We start from the raw sequence: 17562 nt of genomic DNA on the forward strand, positions 1-17562 counted from the left end.
TAACAGGGTGGAAAGAAGGTTGAACAATAAAGATCAGTTTAATAGGATTCTATTTTTTATGATACGTAATATATTATTAATTATGAAATACGTTTTCTTTTTCCAAATTAGATTCGTGAAGGGAATTATAATTGAAATATAATTGTGATTCTTTTTGTAGTTCCATATCCATATTTCTAAGGATTCTTATTTATTTATATTAGAAGAAGCTGTTCTCTTCATAATCTAGATTTTTATATATATTATCAAGAATGCTGAGTAATTTTTAAGAGATTTTAATTTCGTTGCTTGCTATTCATGCTAAAATGTTATTAATCATTAAAAATAGAATTTTCCGAACGAATATCTCAGTATCGATTAGTTGGGATAAAGTTTAGGTTAAACCGAATTAGATTAGTTTTGAAGTTCGTGAAATAATAACGATACGCGTTTGTATTTAATGATCACTGAGGATATATTTCAGTCTTCTATATCGTTTCTCCTCATTTTTTAATTATAAACATCAATATAATAATATCTTTAAAATTAAGATATGTATGATATAATATTTTTTTTCGTCGAACAATCTCCAATATTCGAATTAATCCTTTCAATATGAGATATTTTTTAAATTGAGAAGCAATAAGTTCTTTTTTTTTTAAATACAATCTACCAGAACTTAATATTAATTCATTTATTTCTATTTTCAGAAAGGCTTTTAATTAAAAGCCTGTATTAAAATAATCATCTTTGTTCTTATGTATTTATGATCACAAGTAAAATTACTCGTTACGGAATAAATTAAAATCGAATAAATTAATTACAAAGCATAAATAACAAACGCGATATAAACCACAAACACATTAATCAGTTTAAAATATTTTCTTCGGACGTAATATTTGAGCATATACGAGACATATCCGAGAGATCGAAATTAAAATAATAAAGTAATAATTCGCTGGAAAATCGTTTCAAGCAAAATATTCCACGATCGTGTTCGGTTGCTGCATTCGAGAATAAACGAAAGATGGGATTGAATGATGAGTATAGATCCGATATTTTGAGAACTATTAAATAAATCGTAGTGATTTCGTATCGATCCATCAATTACAATTGGAAGGGTAGGAAACGGTTAATAAGAGCATCGAGAAACAATGAGCCAACGAATTAATTTATATTCGAGGACAAGTGGATTCGAACGTGGATCAGCGACAAATTTCCAACTCGGGCCAGATATATGTTAATTTAATAATAAATATTCGCGTTATTTGATATTCGTTGACGCGAGAGGCACAAGCGCGAATTCATTCGTTCCAGTTCTGTCGTTGGCAGGCCGATGTTTGTCTCTTGTTAACGATTCGTTTTACGACATCGTGCGCACCGTGACGTGTAATTGAAATTACTTTTGGGGGATAATATCGTCCACTGGATAATTAATTCGACGCTTTCTGATAAAAAAAAAGAAAGAAAAGGAGAAGGAGGACAGAGTTAGAGCGAGGAGGATGAAATTACAGGACGTTACGTATTTATGGAGGCAGTGGATCGTGCATTAACTCGACATTTGCACAGGTCAATTAGCTCCACGATGAATAATCGTCGATGGTATAGGCGAAATGATTCTCTCAACGTGATATTGATATTAATAACGATTCTCGGCACCATTGATAACATTCTCTCTTCGTTTGAACGAGTTTTATCGAAACTCGCGGAGCAAATGAAACAAGGTAGATGAAAATTTAAAACAGAGAGAAAGATTATCACCGGATACACTCGTTTAATTCCTTTATTATTATTATTATTTAATATTTGTATTTCCTACTATCTATATTGAATTATTGTTCTTATTTATGCCACTATATTTCATTACTGTTATTTTAATTAATATTAAATTATTCTTTCGTTTAACGTTAATTAAACATTCTCAGAAGAAAGTTATATATCCACTTAAAGTCTTCTATCACGTACAGTTGCGATATCGCTCAAATACGTTTAGTTTTATAATAAGAAGGATCATGTATATAGCTACATCATATATCAGCTACATAATTCAGGGCTTAAAGGGTAATTAGATTAAACGAATTATATGCATTATTTCGTATTTTGAATTTTATAAGCGGCTAAATTCTAAGGAAGCGTTCAATTTATGACTCTGTTGCGACATGTTGGCCACTTAATTGCTCTCCGACTTTATCTTAATATCTTGAGCCATTTTCCAACTGCACGACACACAGTTGAAAATATATTTATTACGAGAGACGATTTAGCCCTTAATGTCACAGCCTTAAAAGCATTAGCATCTTGCCGATAAGTGGAAGAGAGAAAGATAGTGGCAGTAATCCCGCCAACAAATTGTTTATGCAGAAATTACGTGTTTTGCGGGTTTATAAAGAACACCCGGTTCCCTCGATGACCTCAAACGTGGCCACGATGCAAGCATTGCTGTTCTTGGTGCTCTTCAGTTCATCCATACTTTGCGCGGTTTCCCGCCATTGTTCAAGTAAGAGCTTGTTTTGTGATTAAACGTATTAAATATACATTTGTATCGTGTACAAAATGTCTCGCCTGATTTTGACGTACTAATTTTCTCAATATTATTACTTTGGTAAAAAGTTGAGGAAAAGATATTATTTTTGAATGGAATTATACATATATTTCTCGATGCATCAATAGATATTCTCTATAAAAAAGGATATTAATATGTATTTAAAAATTATTATTATTCAGAAAATCAAGGTATCAAAATCAAATGGGACATACAAAATAGAAAGATGAAAATTATTATAAATGTAGATGTGATGTAGGAACGTGATGATGGTTTAATTAACGCGTTTGACTATATTGACTATATTGAAATACGTAATAACAATTAAATAACGATCATTTAATATAAATTTCGGAAAGAAGAAGAAGCGTTATAATTAACAGAGATAAGAATGGAAAATTAAAAAATATATTTGAAAAATGTGTTAAAAGAAAGAAAAATAACAACTTTAAATCCCTCGCGGCACGCGTATAAAATTCATTTGATTCAGAAACTAATTTTTCCGCGTTTAATTTTACCACCGACTAGAGAGAGAAAGAGAGAAGCAATTTTTTTTTCGAAAACAATTCATCCATTATTTTATTTCTCGAATTCTCCACTAAAAAATAAAAAAAAAACACTTTTCAACTCGTTATTCAAACTTATTCCTCCCGCGATCAATAAAATTAAGAGAGTGAGAGAGACGGAGAAAGTTAATTTCATTAACCGATCGATATCAAGAGGGAACCGCATTAAACGATTCACCTGATTTGAATGTCGCACAGGCGATTATCGAGAAAGAATCTCCTCGAAGTCAGCTAGATTTCCGGGACTCGTAGGACCCAGGATTATCGGAGGGGAATCGGCCGCCATAGAGGAATATCCATTTGTGGTTAGTATAACGTGCGATCGATCTTCACGGTCGATTTGACATTTAGAAAATCGTTGCCTCTCGTCCCAGGTTTCGTTGCAGAACAATGGCACGTTTTTCGGTCATCAAGTCGAGCATTTCTGCGGCGGTAGTATCGTCGGGGAAAAGTGGATAATAACATCGGCGCAGTGCGCTCTCAGGCAAGATTGATACATCGTGTTTGAACAATATCTTCGTGTACACGCGATTTGTGTACGCATCTCGATTGCGTATTTTTTTTTCCTCGTCTTTTTACAGCGTGCAACAAGCGAAGTTCCACGTGAGGGCGGGCACGTCGCGTTATTACGAGGGCGGTGACAATTATGGTGTCCAAAGCGTCGCGATTCATCCCGCCTTTAACGCAATTAATTACGACTACGACGTCGGTCTCGTTGAGGTAATACGTTCTCGCTTGTCTCGTTACCGTGCGTGTCTGTCTGCTTCAAGAGAGCATTTAGTGGCCTGTCGCATTTGTCGTGAGGTTCTCGAGACGATCGTTGAAAACCGAAAGGTTTAATTAATAAACGAAGTTACGCATTTCGAAAAAGTGTATAAGTGTCTAGCTTTTGGATGTTTGCAAAAAAGTATTTTTCTAATGAAGTTTTTTTTTTTTTGGTAGATTCTGTGCATACTTGAGGCTAATTATAGTATGGAAATGCTTCGATGCAACTATGTTTTGTATTTGTATGATACGAGTGAAATTTATATATTTGTTCGCTTTTATATTCGTCAAATTCAATATTTGTCGTATTTTTTTCAGCAAGAAAATACATATTTTGACGTTCGTTCATATTTGTCAATATTTTTTCATCAGGGATTTCTTATTTCACAATTCACTTTTCTCTATTATGAATTCTTAATAAAGCTAAATTTCTGCTAAATGCAAAAATATTTCATTAATTATTGTCAAAGGGAAAAATTAAAAATACTATTTATTAATTGCTGATAAATTACTCTATTTGCGACCGTTAATTATAATTCGATTTTTCAATTTAATTTTAACTAAATATCAAGAAATGATACTTAATATCGTTTAACAGAGGAGACATAGACATTTTAAAAATTAAAATCCATGGTAAAATATTCATCAAATTATTTCATATCCACTTTAATTCTCTAATCTATCTTCTTAATTTTCTTCTACTATTATTACTATCAGAAAACGTGAAATTGATCGATTTCAAATAAACCTTAATTTCAAACGGGAAAATCTTCAAACGATAAAATAAAAGAAATTACATAACTCGCTTCAAATACTTTTTCCATCTCTCCTATAAATAAATCGATCGATTAGATTCACTATTTATTATTTGTCGTAACGTACACGGTAATATTTCTTCCGACATCGCCGCAGCTCTCCGACAGGATAACGTACGACAACACGAAACAACCCATCAAATTGCCTAAAACGCATTCGATGATAGACGACGATTCCCTGGTTCTGGTTCTCGGCTGGGGTGCATCCAGGGTAAGAACCTGCGCGAAGATATTTCGGGTAGAGCTAGGTTTCGATCGAGCATACACCAATACGATCATTTATCACAGTTATTAGGTCCAGTCTCGAACGAACTTTTATACACCACGATGCGGAAAATTAATAACCAGGATTGCGAGGAAGCAAGTGGTGACTTGTTAACAAACAGGATGTTTTGCGCCTTATCGGACACCGCTAGACCCTGCGTCGGGGATTCCGGATCTCCTCTTATTTTTCATGGCGCGTTATTCGGTGAAATTTTTATTATTCATTAAAATTTTATATAAATTTTATATAAAACTTTATTATTGATCGCTTGTCATTCGAAGATTCTAAATTTTTAATCCTATGAATTAATGATTAAAAGAGTGCAAGAATTGTAAAAGAAATCAAGTTAGAATGTTACAGTAAAATTATTCGTGATTTTTCAAGTATTAAATAGAAAAGTTAGAAAAAGGAGCTCGATATATTCGCGACAAATCATTGTTGAAAGGAAGTAATTATAATAATCGTGTTTTATTTTGATTGAATATTCAATCATGGATAATGTTGTAGGTATTACCTCTTGGAGTCGATCTTGTGAATGGCGATATCCAACCGTTTTCACAGCCATAGCGGAAGTGAAAGATTGGATCACTAATGTAACCGGTACACTTTGATTCCTTATTTGAGGATTATCGAGCGACTTGGGATGCATTGTAGTACTTCCATGTAATACTTGCTACATTACAATGCGTCTTCCTTTACGATATTCTCAAAGAACTTTGAGTTTCTATATATAGTTCTTGTAGTCGTATGTTGAACAGTCTACGAACCGTCTTGAATCTTAAATATATGCTAAAATATTGGAGGAAATGTATATTAACTTTACAAGGGAAATAAATGTATTCTATTCGAAATACGTGATATAATCGTATAAAATGTGTAACTTGTCTCTTTGTTCTCCGTCTTCTTTCGTGAAGAACTATAGGAAGCATAATTTGCAAGTAAAAATAACAAGAGAAAGGAATATTGAAATTATTTGGAATTTCGTTATAAGGATTTAAGCATAGTTATACTGAGAATACGTGATGTAAAATACAGTGGATGTAATACAGATACGACAGATTAATTATTTGTATAATTAATTAATAAACTAATTGTTGATATTTATTAAAATTTCTAAAAAATTGACGACATTGCAAATCATATATTAAATTTACATTAAAGTTGTAATTATTAAGAAGCAAGAATGATGCCTTGAAATAAAAAAATTCCATATTATCATTTATATTCTGTTCAATAATATTTACGATATTTATATAACAGGAGAAATAAAGAAAAGCTTGAAAAAAATTATTACATCAGAATATATTTTTTATTTAACAAATAATAGATCAATACAATTAACACTCTGCTTAACCTATCGCAATTTGGATATTTTAATATACGATTATATATGGAATCGTGAATTTTATAAAGAATTCTCAAAATGATAGAAATTGGAAGGACTTCCCTAAAAATATTTTAAACATTCTCTGGTGTAAATTTATTCTGAGAAAAGTGTATAAAATATCGATTGCTTTTGTAATCGATAGAAATCAATATAAAACAGGGGAGAAAAGTTATCCAGTACGACATTGGAATGGAATGGAAAAGGAAAACGAAAGAGAGAGAGAGAGATGTTTAATTTCGAGCCTCCTCGAGACATCGCACCGTGAGCTGATAGCTTTCGACTGGCTATTGCAATAATCCTATTAAATCGCAGACACGATCCAATAACTTTTCTGTCACTGGTTCTTTCGACTGGTTATTTTTATTCCGTGATTTCGTGGTTATATTCAAGCCTGGTTACAGGCACGCGAAAACCTGTGAAATAAATCGCCGCGTGATTATCACTCCCTTGGACAGTTAGAACGACGTGTTAATTATCGAGAAAAAGACAAGCGGCAATAAAAAAGAAAAAACGAAAATAAAGATACGAGATAGGATTTGTCGTTATTATTATTTCCATTGGATTACGTTTGACGTCGAGTTATTACTGTTGTTGCATCGATGTAGAGAATATTGAATGAAAATAAGCTGCAGATTTAAATTAGTTAGAGAAGAATAATAAAGAAGGAAACGGAAGGAAGGAAGTAAAATATAATCCATATAATTTCACTTTAAAGATTTCAAGCAATTGAATAAATAGTCAAACGTTATTTTTACTATATTTCATTTTTTTTTAATATACTTAAATCGTACCTTTTTCTATTTTATTTTTCCTTTTGCGCAGAAAAATATAGAAAGAATAGATCACAATGATATTATAATTCACTCCTCGATCTGTCAAATTACGATGACCAACGATCAAAATAATGAAAAAAAAAGGAAAAAAAATAAGAAGAAAAATTAAATATAGAAACGAACGACATAATAAAAGATTCCTCCATTACCAATTCACGAACGGAAATTGCAACGCGACATCTATATCGAAATTATACGGAAAGCATCAAGCAAATCGTTTTCCATAAAATATTTACAACGGTAATTCGACCGATCTTCCTCCTGTATATCGAGAAGATCGGCGAAGTCGTTCGAGCAATTCTCGGTGAGCATTTTAATTCCCGTCGACGCCGCAATGCCGCGACGAGCCTCGTCTCACCGAACCGCAGGATTAATCCGAAAACCGTGGCTCTGATTCAATAAACTTTCTGACACTCTATCTATTTACGAGCGCTGCTCGCTCGAAACCTCGTTCCGCTCGTTCGATTATTTCCGCAATATCGCCTAGTTCTGGGGGAAAGAGAATCTCTACGCTTTATACTCGAGCGTGGACACGGGAGAAGATATCGGAAGACGCGAAACTATGATATTGAATTAATGCATCGGTAATTTCGATCGTGACTACTGCGACAAAGTTTATTAAATCTTGATATAACGAGGTTATTACGAGCATATTATAAAATGTATAAACGTATATGTCACGAATGACGTTTGCTCGTTTTGAAGAGGAATATTAAATTGGGAAACGTTGGTCTTCGTATCCGAAAGTTGCAAAAGTTAGTTTTTTTTTTTTTTTGGATTAGAATTACTTCATTTGTGAAATTTGTAGAAGGGAAGAATTTAATTATTAGGAAGGAAATAATATAGATGAACGATATTTCACGTTATATTTGGTATTTATCTCTAGCATGCATTAAAATAATATTTATGATATTTATTTCATAACATTCAAGAGGAGTATTATGTTTATTTTTGATGGATTATTTTCCTAGATGTAAATATTTAATATTCAGAATCGTTTGAAGCTTCTTCTCAATATGATAAATTGTTTTTATATATTTGTGTATTTAGATTTGTTTCATCAGGTGTGCTTGCACAAGCGGCTTTGTCGAATAATTTACGACTAATATTTAACTTTCCAACGTTATAATTCAAAAGTGATAAGTAAGTAGATATCTGCGAGATATCTGGCAGATAGTTGATCTCGAGTATTTCTCGCGAAGATAAACAAATCTATTTCAGTATAGAAATTATTACATTGTATATTTATACATTGGGTAGAAAGATACATAAATTTTTTCTCATCATTTGAAATTTTTACAATTAAATTGATCGAAAGGAGAGAGTAACAAACTAAAGAAACTAATCAAGAATAAATTTACCGATTAAAATTATATGATTCGTAAAATAAAATGAAATAACATTGTTCAAAGTGCAATCGGATTAATTCGCACGCCATATATATATACATATACGCGATTAACATGAATTTCGCGTTACCTCGAAATATCAGATATAAATTTCATCGGTTTCATCGACACTTTCAACCACCAGACATATCGACGCACCTATTTCTCTATAAATATTTCGCGAGATATAACGAGATTTCTCTTCTTTTCTCTTTTCTTTCTTTTTTTGATAAGAAAAAAAGAAAAGAATAGAAGAGAATAACATTCTCGAAACAGGAGAGGAGAAAATAATCGGCGAGCCGATTTTATCGCGAGCGCACGATAGAGCGAAAAGGAGTTTCTCGACGCGCAATGAAGCCGAAATTTCTTCCCGCGCGGTGGCTCGATTAACCTCTGGAGCCGAGGGGGGTTTGATAATCACTCGGAAGGAGGAAAGCAGGATTTGCTCTGCTAGAACATATCAGAATGCGGTGTCGCAAGAAGCCACGACCGAAACCGGGGGACGCTTATTGCGACTATTTGGCAAGATTCTCGGCAATATTAGCGTTGCTTCGTGTTATCCTGTGTCTCCCATCCCTGATACCGCATTTACTCGCCTCTTTTCAGTACGTTAGAAACTTAATAATATAAAACAAGGGAACGAGATACAACGAAGAAACAGGCCATCTTGCGCGACGATGGTGGTGTTGCAAACAGAGAAGAAATATAAAAGAAAGAGCAAGCAAGAGTTGGTTAGGACGAAAGTATATGTGTGCGCGCACGTTCAGGAGATTATATCGGAATTTTCTCGAGCTTGTCCAAGGTTCCACGACTCTCTGTAATTATTGTTTGCCCACGGTGTGTGTATGTGTATGTGCACGGAATAGGTAGGTTGGTGGGTGTATCGTGCTTTATCGTTTTCGATTCCCGTCCAATGATCGCGATAGGTATCTGTTAATATTGGCTGGTTATATATCTGTGCTCGGTTCACCGTGCGAGATTTGCATATTTCATGCTGCTGAGCAAATAGAAGGTATTATATATAGGGGAAATAAAGAATGGTTCTGCTTTTGGTTGTTAATGGAGGGAAATTAGAACGGATAATGGCAATTCTTTGTAATTTCCAATTATTTTTAATCATTGTATATATATATATATATATATCTGGTTAATACGGAATAATTTGATAAATATATAACGATTGGTATTAATTATCCTGGAACAATTTTTAACGTGGATTAACGGAAAAGAATTGCATTTTATGCATTGTTATCATTCGAGAAATGAAATTTGACAAACGATTATTTATGTATACAAAATTTGCAAAGATATTTCCAAGTATTATTACTCTCTCTTATCTCGAATCTATGAATTTTATTCTAAACAAGAAAATTTGTCTCGCAACAGGAATTCCTATTATAACTTTTACTTCCTGGAGCATCATCGTGACTCGGTGATTTCTTTATATCTACAATAGAGTAACATTGGATAATTCTAGGGACATTTGTTCGCGAAAATCCACTCGTAGGATGGTTCATAGACGTCTGTGGATCTCGTTCTATTCGAGGAGATCACGATGGAACGGGCGATATAAATATAGGGAGTTGGCGAATGGAACGGGGGAAACGTCTAGCGTGTATCCCCACTGTGTGATCGTTTTTCTTACTTTACGTCGTTTAGACGAGGGCAGCGTGGCGCTAACGAAAATTTAAAAGCGTTATCAGACGAGATGCCCGCGACTTCTGAAACCGCTCGTTTAAAAGCGGTTCCGCGTGACAAATTCCTGATTTGCAACTCCATCCCGTTTGTCGCACGCCCACTGTAAAATTTAACGACTGACGAATGGCACGCATTACTTAAGATTACGCCAACACGCTTCTTTCCGGGGACTTTAACTCCCTTGCCCGCCGCTTCTCACTGTCATTTTCTCACTGTGGACGCGCCTTCCGTCCCCCTTTTCAAATAGACAATTCTCGTAAAATAAATGCACGCTTTTGATAAATTTAAAACGCTTCGAAAGAACAAGAAAAGGATATTTTAACAGAAATTTAAATTTCTTTCGTATTTTTATAATTATTATATCGAAATAATATATTTGTGTTTAAGTCTTCGTATATTTTACGTCGTGCAAAGTCATCGATAAAATGGATCGGAAAATGGAGGAAATTTTGCTAATTCTAATAGAGTTTAATCGGAACATCGATCGAGAATTATATAAATTAAATTACAAGAGAAATGTAACTCGTACGATCTTACTTACTTTCTTTTTTATTACCCCGAAGCTCGCTTCGTTTCCCTTTCCAGAATACTTCAACTTCTCTTTCGACTCGACAAATAAATTTCTCATTTTCGGAGAGGCCATCAAAGCACGACGAATTTCGTTATTCCGTTCGTATTTGTCCTCTCATCCCGATTCATCCATGTAAATATATCTATATATATACTGTATCCTATCCTGTTGTTGTTGTTGAGAAACGAGAAACATTTCCCTGAAGGAAACAAAATCGTCCACGTTAATGTGATACGCGATAACCGGGCATACAATGCGAAACCGATGCAATATGTATTTTGATACATAAATCATAAGCAACGTATTAAAAAACTGCGAGGATAGGGACACGCGAGGACGGACGGACGGATGAATTTTCCGCCCGTATCGGCGCACGTTTCAAATCCATCGAGGAAAGGTTGAATCCTAATGTAGTATGAAAAGCAGCCAGGCAACGGTCATGCCAGACGTCATTTTCAATCCGGTGATCTTGCGCCCAACGGTTTCGCCCATCGATTCTTAATACCCTGCAGCTTTATCTCTGGAAAAGCGGGAAAACACGATATCGGGGAAGAGGGAGGGAGAGGGATGGAATGGAAATTTCGTGGAACAGTCCGTTTCTAAAAGAGCACGCGTCGAGTATATATCGAAATGTTCGAGCTATGCAGGCCGGATAATTAGTTGAAATATCGATGCACGGCGATTATGGAATGTGGAAACGGAACATAGAGGAATACGTGTAATACGTGTAACTTTAAATGTAGGTTGCAATTTTTAAATAACCGATAGCTTTTAATTCGTTGAACATTTATTAATCGTTTCAATCCTCGGTTAGTTGATCGTGGATTGTCAGACAATGATCAGTTAGATTTTTATATTTATTTATTTTTTTGTAAATCTATTTTGATGTCAAGGAAATCAAACGATTTTGACAGTAATAAATATTATTTTTTTACTCAATGATTGGATACAAGTAATATGATATTTATATATAATTTCAAGTAGAAGATTATTTAGCAATAATCGATAAATTTTTATACAAATGCTAAAAAAGATTAACGAATCATTTAAAAAGAGTAAACATCGTTCACATTTGCTTTATTCCGTAAAGATTTCAAATTTTTCATACGAAATATCGAGCTGCATTAAAATAAAGAAATATTGCGTTTATTCAAAAAAAAATTAATCGTGTCAAATTGTGTGCTTCTGGAACTATCAAACTTTTATTTTGAATATCATCGATAATTTGACAGATATTCAAATAGATCGATTTAAATGGGACACGTTATATGTAATAAAATAGATGTATACAATTCATAATTAATAATTAATAGTTTTGAAATATATTATAAACATAAATGACACGAAACAAAGCTATAATCAATTGAAAATTTACTTAATTAAAAATTTTGATGCCTGCCTTGTTATAAATTCTAAACATATGAATTCATTGTTTCAAAAATTAATTATTTTACAAAAAGAACGAATCAAAGTTCTTCAAAAAAGAAGAATTATCCACACGTTAAATTATCGACTCGTCTTAAATATCTGGCAGTTATGCGTTCAAAATGTATTCCAAAAACCAAACTTACCCCTTTTATCAAGATCGATATGCATACATGTTGAAACAGTGCACAAGGCAATGCGCCGGTTAAGCAGTAACCCCGAATCACCGAAAGATTTACGATTCCACGATTGATGTATACGATCGTGGAGATTTTGGCAAAGCTCAGGAACGTCATGATGTGCAAATAATCCCACCAGACCTCGACGACGTTTCGCCCTTGGCCGTATGTTCCCTCCTATTCCACTTGGACGACCCTCGCAAAACCAAGCAGTTTTGGTGGCTCCTGTCGTGCGTGACGAGCCCACAGACGAGAGATTCCATTTCGTTCCCCGCTGTTCCTTCTGCTTAGCTGTTGGAAAATATGGCGGGGACTCGAAGCAACAGAAATATGAGCTATCGAATAATACAATTTGACCAGAGGTTGAAAAGACCACTCAGGCCAAAAACTGCTGCAGCGAATTAAGAAAAAATCTCAGGGATGTCGATATAAATACGAAGATCGATGTGTATAGTTTTTAGAAGAAAGTTTGGAAAATTTAGAATCAAACAGAAGCTCGGAAAAATGATGAAATTAATGGTACGAACAACGAGTTTGACTTTTTATACATATTATTTATTTATATTTATTGTCTATAACCGTTCATTATATTTTCTTTTATATATATATTTAAAATTAGATTTATATGTTCAAAATTTTGCAAATTTTTAAATTCTGTTTGCACTTCACGCGTATATCTTTTATTCGTGCAATATGAATTCGACATCACTCGTTCGTTAAAATCGTAATTTTGTCGTGTCGATGCTTTGAATCGAGAGCTTAGAAGGCAACGGAGTATTGTGAATTAATTACACAAAGAATAATCGTGTAGCTTAGGACCGCGAGACAATTTCACCGATTTTATAATTTCAACTTTTCGCAACAGCGAATTTTTGCTAGCCCCGCCATTCCTCAAATAACCACGCGATATCACGGTAATATTATTTGTAATGAAATTTAATTAACTTCACCGCTGCGACAATTATTAACGTCACGGGCCTCCACGTAATATCCAATGGTAAATTACGTTTGATGAAGCACCGCGCGAGCCTCATTTCTGCCTATCCCAGTAATATCCCAGAATTGGACACGGCGATGGCGCCATCGACAATTAGTTACCGCGTCTCGTTAAAGCAACTGACCGTGTCTCATATTTTTACAAACTTTTCCCAAAGCCCGGCTTTAATTCCCAACGAGGATCGCGACCAACTATACCGATCTAGGAATCGATTTGTTCTCTACGCCGTGTACACGAAACACTGATGTGCTCGTGCACGCACATCGTGGTCGCGTCGCGAACGTTTATTTCCCATGGCTGTCATTGTCGGATTAAATTAATTCATTAAAACTGTCAGAGTGTTGCGAATGTTGACGAATGGAATTAAAAATGAAACACGGCGTGCGGGGTAATAATAAAACGAGGAGATGAATTTATTTATTATATTCGAGGATATATTAATCATATTTAATCTTCGCGTTCTATTAAAATTGTCTATTCCCAGACAATTAGACGATCTAATCCTTTTAATTTCTTACACATCGGGGAGAATTTAATTCTTCCATTAATTTCCAATTCCATTGTAGCGTTTCCACTTTCTGTACTTCTTTCGTCGTCAGATGAGTTTCCCATTTCCAGGTACGGAAAGGTTAAATTATCCCTGGTTGCAGGAATTTTTCTTCTCGACTACCGTATCCACCGTATGCTCCTTTTTTTTGTCCAGAAAAGGTCTGTCCTCTGTAACTCGATTCGTGAGGGCGCTACCATTCTCATGAAAAATGAAGTAGAGCTCCTCGATTCTTCTTATTTCCTTCAAATTTGTTTTCTCGCTCTCGAAGGAACGGGAATATGCATTGATATCGTTCATGCAACTTATTACTAATTGAACTCTTATTGGTCAAGTTTTACGTTTATATTATTTCGTGACTATGAGTTTATCTTTACGATCTTCCATCCGTGTAATCCGTGAATAGTTGATTCAATACTTGATGATTGCAATCGTGATTCTCTGTTCGCGCACGGCACGTGTTACGCCGTTTTACGACAATATGGGAGGGATTTGTTCAGACGTGAAGCTAAAACGAGTTATCCCGTAAGTGATTGGGAAACTCTACGAAGTAACCACTGGAATAATCAAGGTTCGCACTTCGTTCGCCGGTTCGACCGCTGCCACAGACATTCGCGCTGCCGTCAGCGTGTAACTTGTAAAGTGTAGATTGAAAACAAGAGCCCGATTGTGGGAAACGCCAGTTACCTGCCTGTCTGCTAACAAGCCAATTTCATTTCACCTCATGTACCGACATACAGGCTTGAAGTTTAGTAGGTTCTGCCTATGGAAATCGTTTCGAAGCGTGTGAAGAGTAGCTTTTAATTAATAGTTTAATTAGCTTCATCCACAGGGATCGTGATAGGTTTTGGGATGCGTTGTCTGAAAGGAGAAGATTATTTCTTGAAGTTTTAACTATTGTTTTCAATTTTTGCAAATTATGTTCGTAGTTTGTAGTGTTCCTTATTTATTTATTAATCGTGATTGTGTATACGTATATTTAATTAATTCAATGTAATGTTCATTCACTTGTTCATTAGATATGTTTCAAAATATAGGGAATTAAGAAATCTGAATTGGGAAAATTTATATTAGTTTTATTTAACAATACAATTGATATCACATATAATAAAATAGAATATAGTTTTGAATTTTTATTCGAAGGAAGTTCAGTTAAAAACTTATGGTTGTACGAATAAAGGGAAGAATGGTATAAAAGAGCATAAGGATATTTATATCGAAGAATCATTAGTTTAGAAAATATTTAAATTTTTTAAAATATCATGCAAGGAAAAAGAAAATTATTTTGCATCATATTTATTATATGTGTCGAATATTTTACAAAATTAAAAACAGTAGCCTCGTGGAACGAAGAGAGGGCGGGTCGAATGTTCAAGCTCGTAATTTATTTCGATTCTCTACCATATAGAACGAAGAGTGCTCCGTGACTCACTGGAATGGTTTCCATAATATTTCAACGGTGTATTGCATTCGCAAGTTACCTCTTGAGCTTCAAAAACGGTATTTAATTAACAGATTCGACAAAACAATCCGCTCGAACTCTTCTGAAACGTGTATCAGGGATGATTGGCAACCGAATCGGGTCACTGATTTCATGAAAATATTTAAAATGCATTTACTAAACAAGTTGCTCGATAGGTGCTTAATTTATTTGCGGTCAAACTTTTGCAAATTAATTTTATCGATTTTATGATACTTCATAGACAGTTATTGAAAGATAGCATGAAAATTTTTAGCAACTTTTCTTTATAGTTGATTTTAAGTACATGTTCTCGAGTAAAATTCTATCTAATTTGCATAATTACTAATAATTTATATTCATATTTCGTATTAATTTTCATTTACTCAATCAAATCGTCAATTATCGAAGGGTTGATGATATTCCCATTTATTTCAATTCTATAGTATAATAAATGATTTTAATTGAAATATTTTTCAAGTTATCTTAAATTTACTTTGACATATTCGGAATGCTTTTTTTTCATCTCTCTGTAATAAAACAAAAATTGTATCAGATTTCAGATAAAAGATTTTCAATGTTATTCGTTTCAACTTTTCATAATTTTGAAATGTTTCATCGTTTCTTTTCTGATTCTTTTTTCAACAATTTTTTCTCATTTCCTACTTTCCTAATTTATTACAATATAACATATGTCAATCATACATTTTCAAGATAACGTTTCTATTCGAAACAACATCATTGTGTAGAATATTCGTTAAATTATGTCTTGTCTTAAACAAACATTGTTTACTCGTTGAACAAACCGGATTTATTATTACACATACAAAGTTTACATGACAATTTAAAACATCCCAACACTTACACGTATTTCATTCACCACTACACCTATTAGTCTTACTGTCTTCCTTATTTAAACAAATCCCCCTACAAATAAGTGGAAACCATTCCCTTTTTCTTCATTGAGATAAAAGCATCTTGCCTATACATATATGTATACAGAACAGACTCTCTCAATTACCTTGCCTACGTTAAAGCTTTGGCGCAAGTAAACAATTCTACAAATATTCATCTCGGTGTCTCCCGCATTGCGTTTCCCGCAATTTACCGTGAATAATGCATTACGTGAATACGGATTATTAGAGCCGTTACAAGCCTGACAAAGAAAGGAAAGGAGGGAGGGGAGAAAAAACGAGTATTTCCTTTGCGACATATACATCACAGTGGGTACGTGGTCTCGTTTAAGTGCGACTGCTACTGAATAATGAACGTCGCAAAACGTCCCAAATTCCGGAAGCGGACCGTATACTATTTCCGCCGGGGGAGCAACAATTTCGTACGGTTTTATATCTTCATTGCACGCATTTTTCAGTGTGTGTTCACCATACGTTGAAGTCTACGTATGTCTATTCATTGAATATTCTATGCGGCCGGACATCATATTTCTTAATGTTATTTTCTATAGATAAAATTTGACAAATAATCTTGTTGGCAATTATTGGGAAAGAAATTCGCGCGTACGATTTGATTACAAATATCTATCTACTTTATTAGTTTAGGTACGAGTGATTAAAATGAATTGTACAATATTTGTCCAATCATAAACATTTTTGTTCATTTTTGTCGAATCGTAGCGATTTCTCTCTTTCTCGTCTGATCATAGCAGTTTTATTCTACTTTACCGAGCACGAGACGCGTATGTTCGATCATAAACATTTTATTCTACTCATCGAGCTATGGCAATTCTATGCTATTTGGTTCTATCGATCATAACGCTATTCTTGTATATATTTGGTTACGATTGATTTATTCTATTTTTCTGTGTATTATTATTAACTTCGTCCGATATTTTATAATTTTCTTGTCAATTATTTTTCATATTGCGAATTAACAGTTTAATTTTTATTGCTTTTATGATTCTATGATAATATTATATCTGTTACAAAGTTTGCAGAAATGTTCAACGTGTTTCGCGATAAGACACGTTTCCAAGCGGTGTTTTATTACCGAAAAGGAGAAGCCTGTTAACTGCGTAATTGCGCGATAGTTAAAATTCTTTGTTTTCGTTAGGAAATATTATTTTTATACCGATAATCTATTTTTTGTGTTTTTTTCGAAATGTATTCCAATTTTTAAAACAGTTGAT

The 17562-nt window shown here is 33.9% G+C and overlaps 1 protein-coding gene across 1 annotated transcript; it reads left to right on the forward strand.

Moving 5' to 3' along the window:
* The first annotated feature begins 2319 nt into the window (after positions 1 to 2319).
* Positions 2320 to 5783, forward strand: LOC108004363 (trypsin-1-like). Its single transcript, XM_017067217.3, has 7 exons — positions 2320 to 2476; positions 3286 to 3392; positions 3462 to 3571; positions 3669 to 3807; positions 4765 to 4878; positions 4956 to 5136; positions 5440 to 5783. The coding sequence occupies exons 1-7, from the start codon at positions 2335 to 2337 to the stop codon at positions 5541 to 5543; spliced, it is 897 nt and encodes a 298-aa protein (XP_016922706.1). The 5' UTR covers positions 2320 to 2334; the 3' UTR covers positions 5544 to 5783.
* The last annotated feature ends 11779 nt before the right edge of the window (positions 5784 to 17562 follow it).

Source organism: Apis cerana, linkage group LG6 (genome assembly GCF_029169275.1).
Source record: "Apis cerana isolate GH-2021 linkage group LG6, AcerK_1.0, whole genome shotgun sequence".
Taxonomy (NCBI): domain Eukaryota; kingdom Metazoa; phylum Arthropoda; class Insecta; order Hymenoptera; family Apidae; genus Apis; species Apis cerana.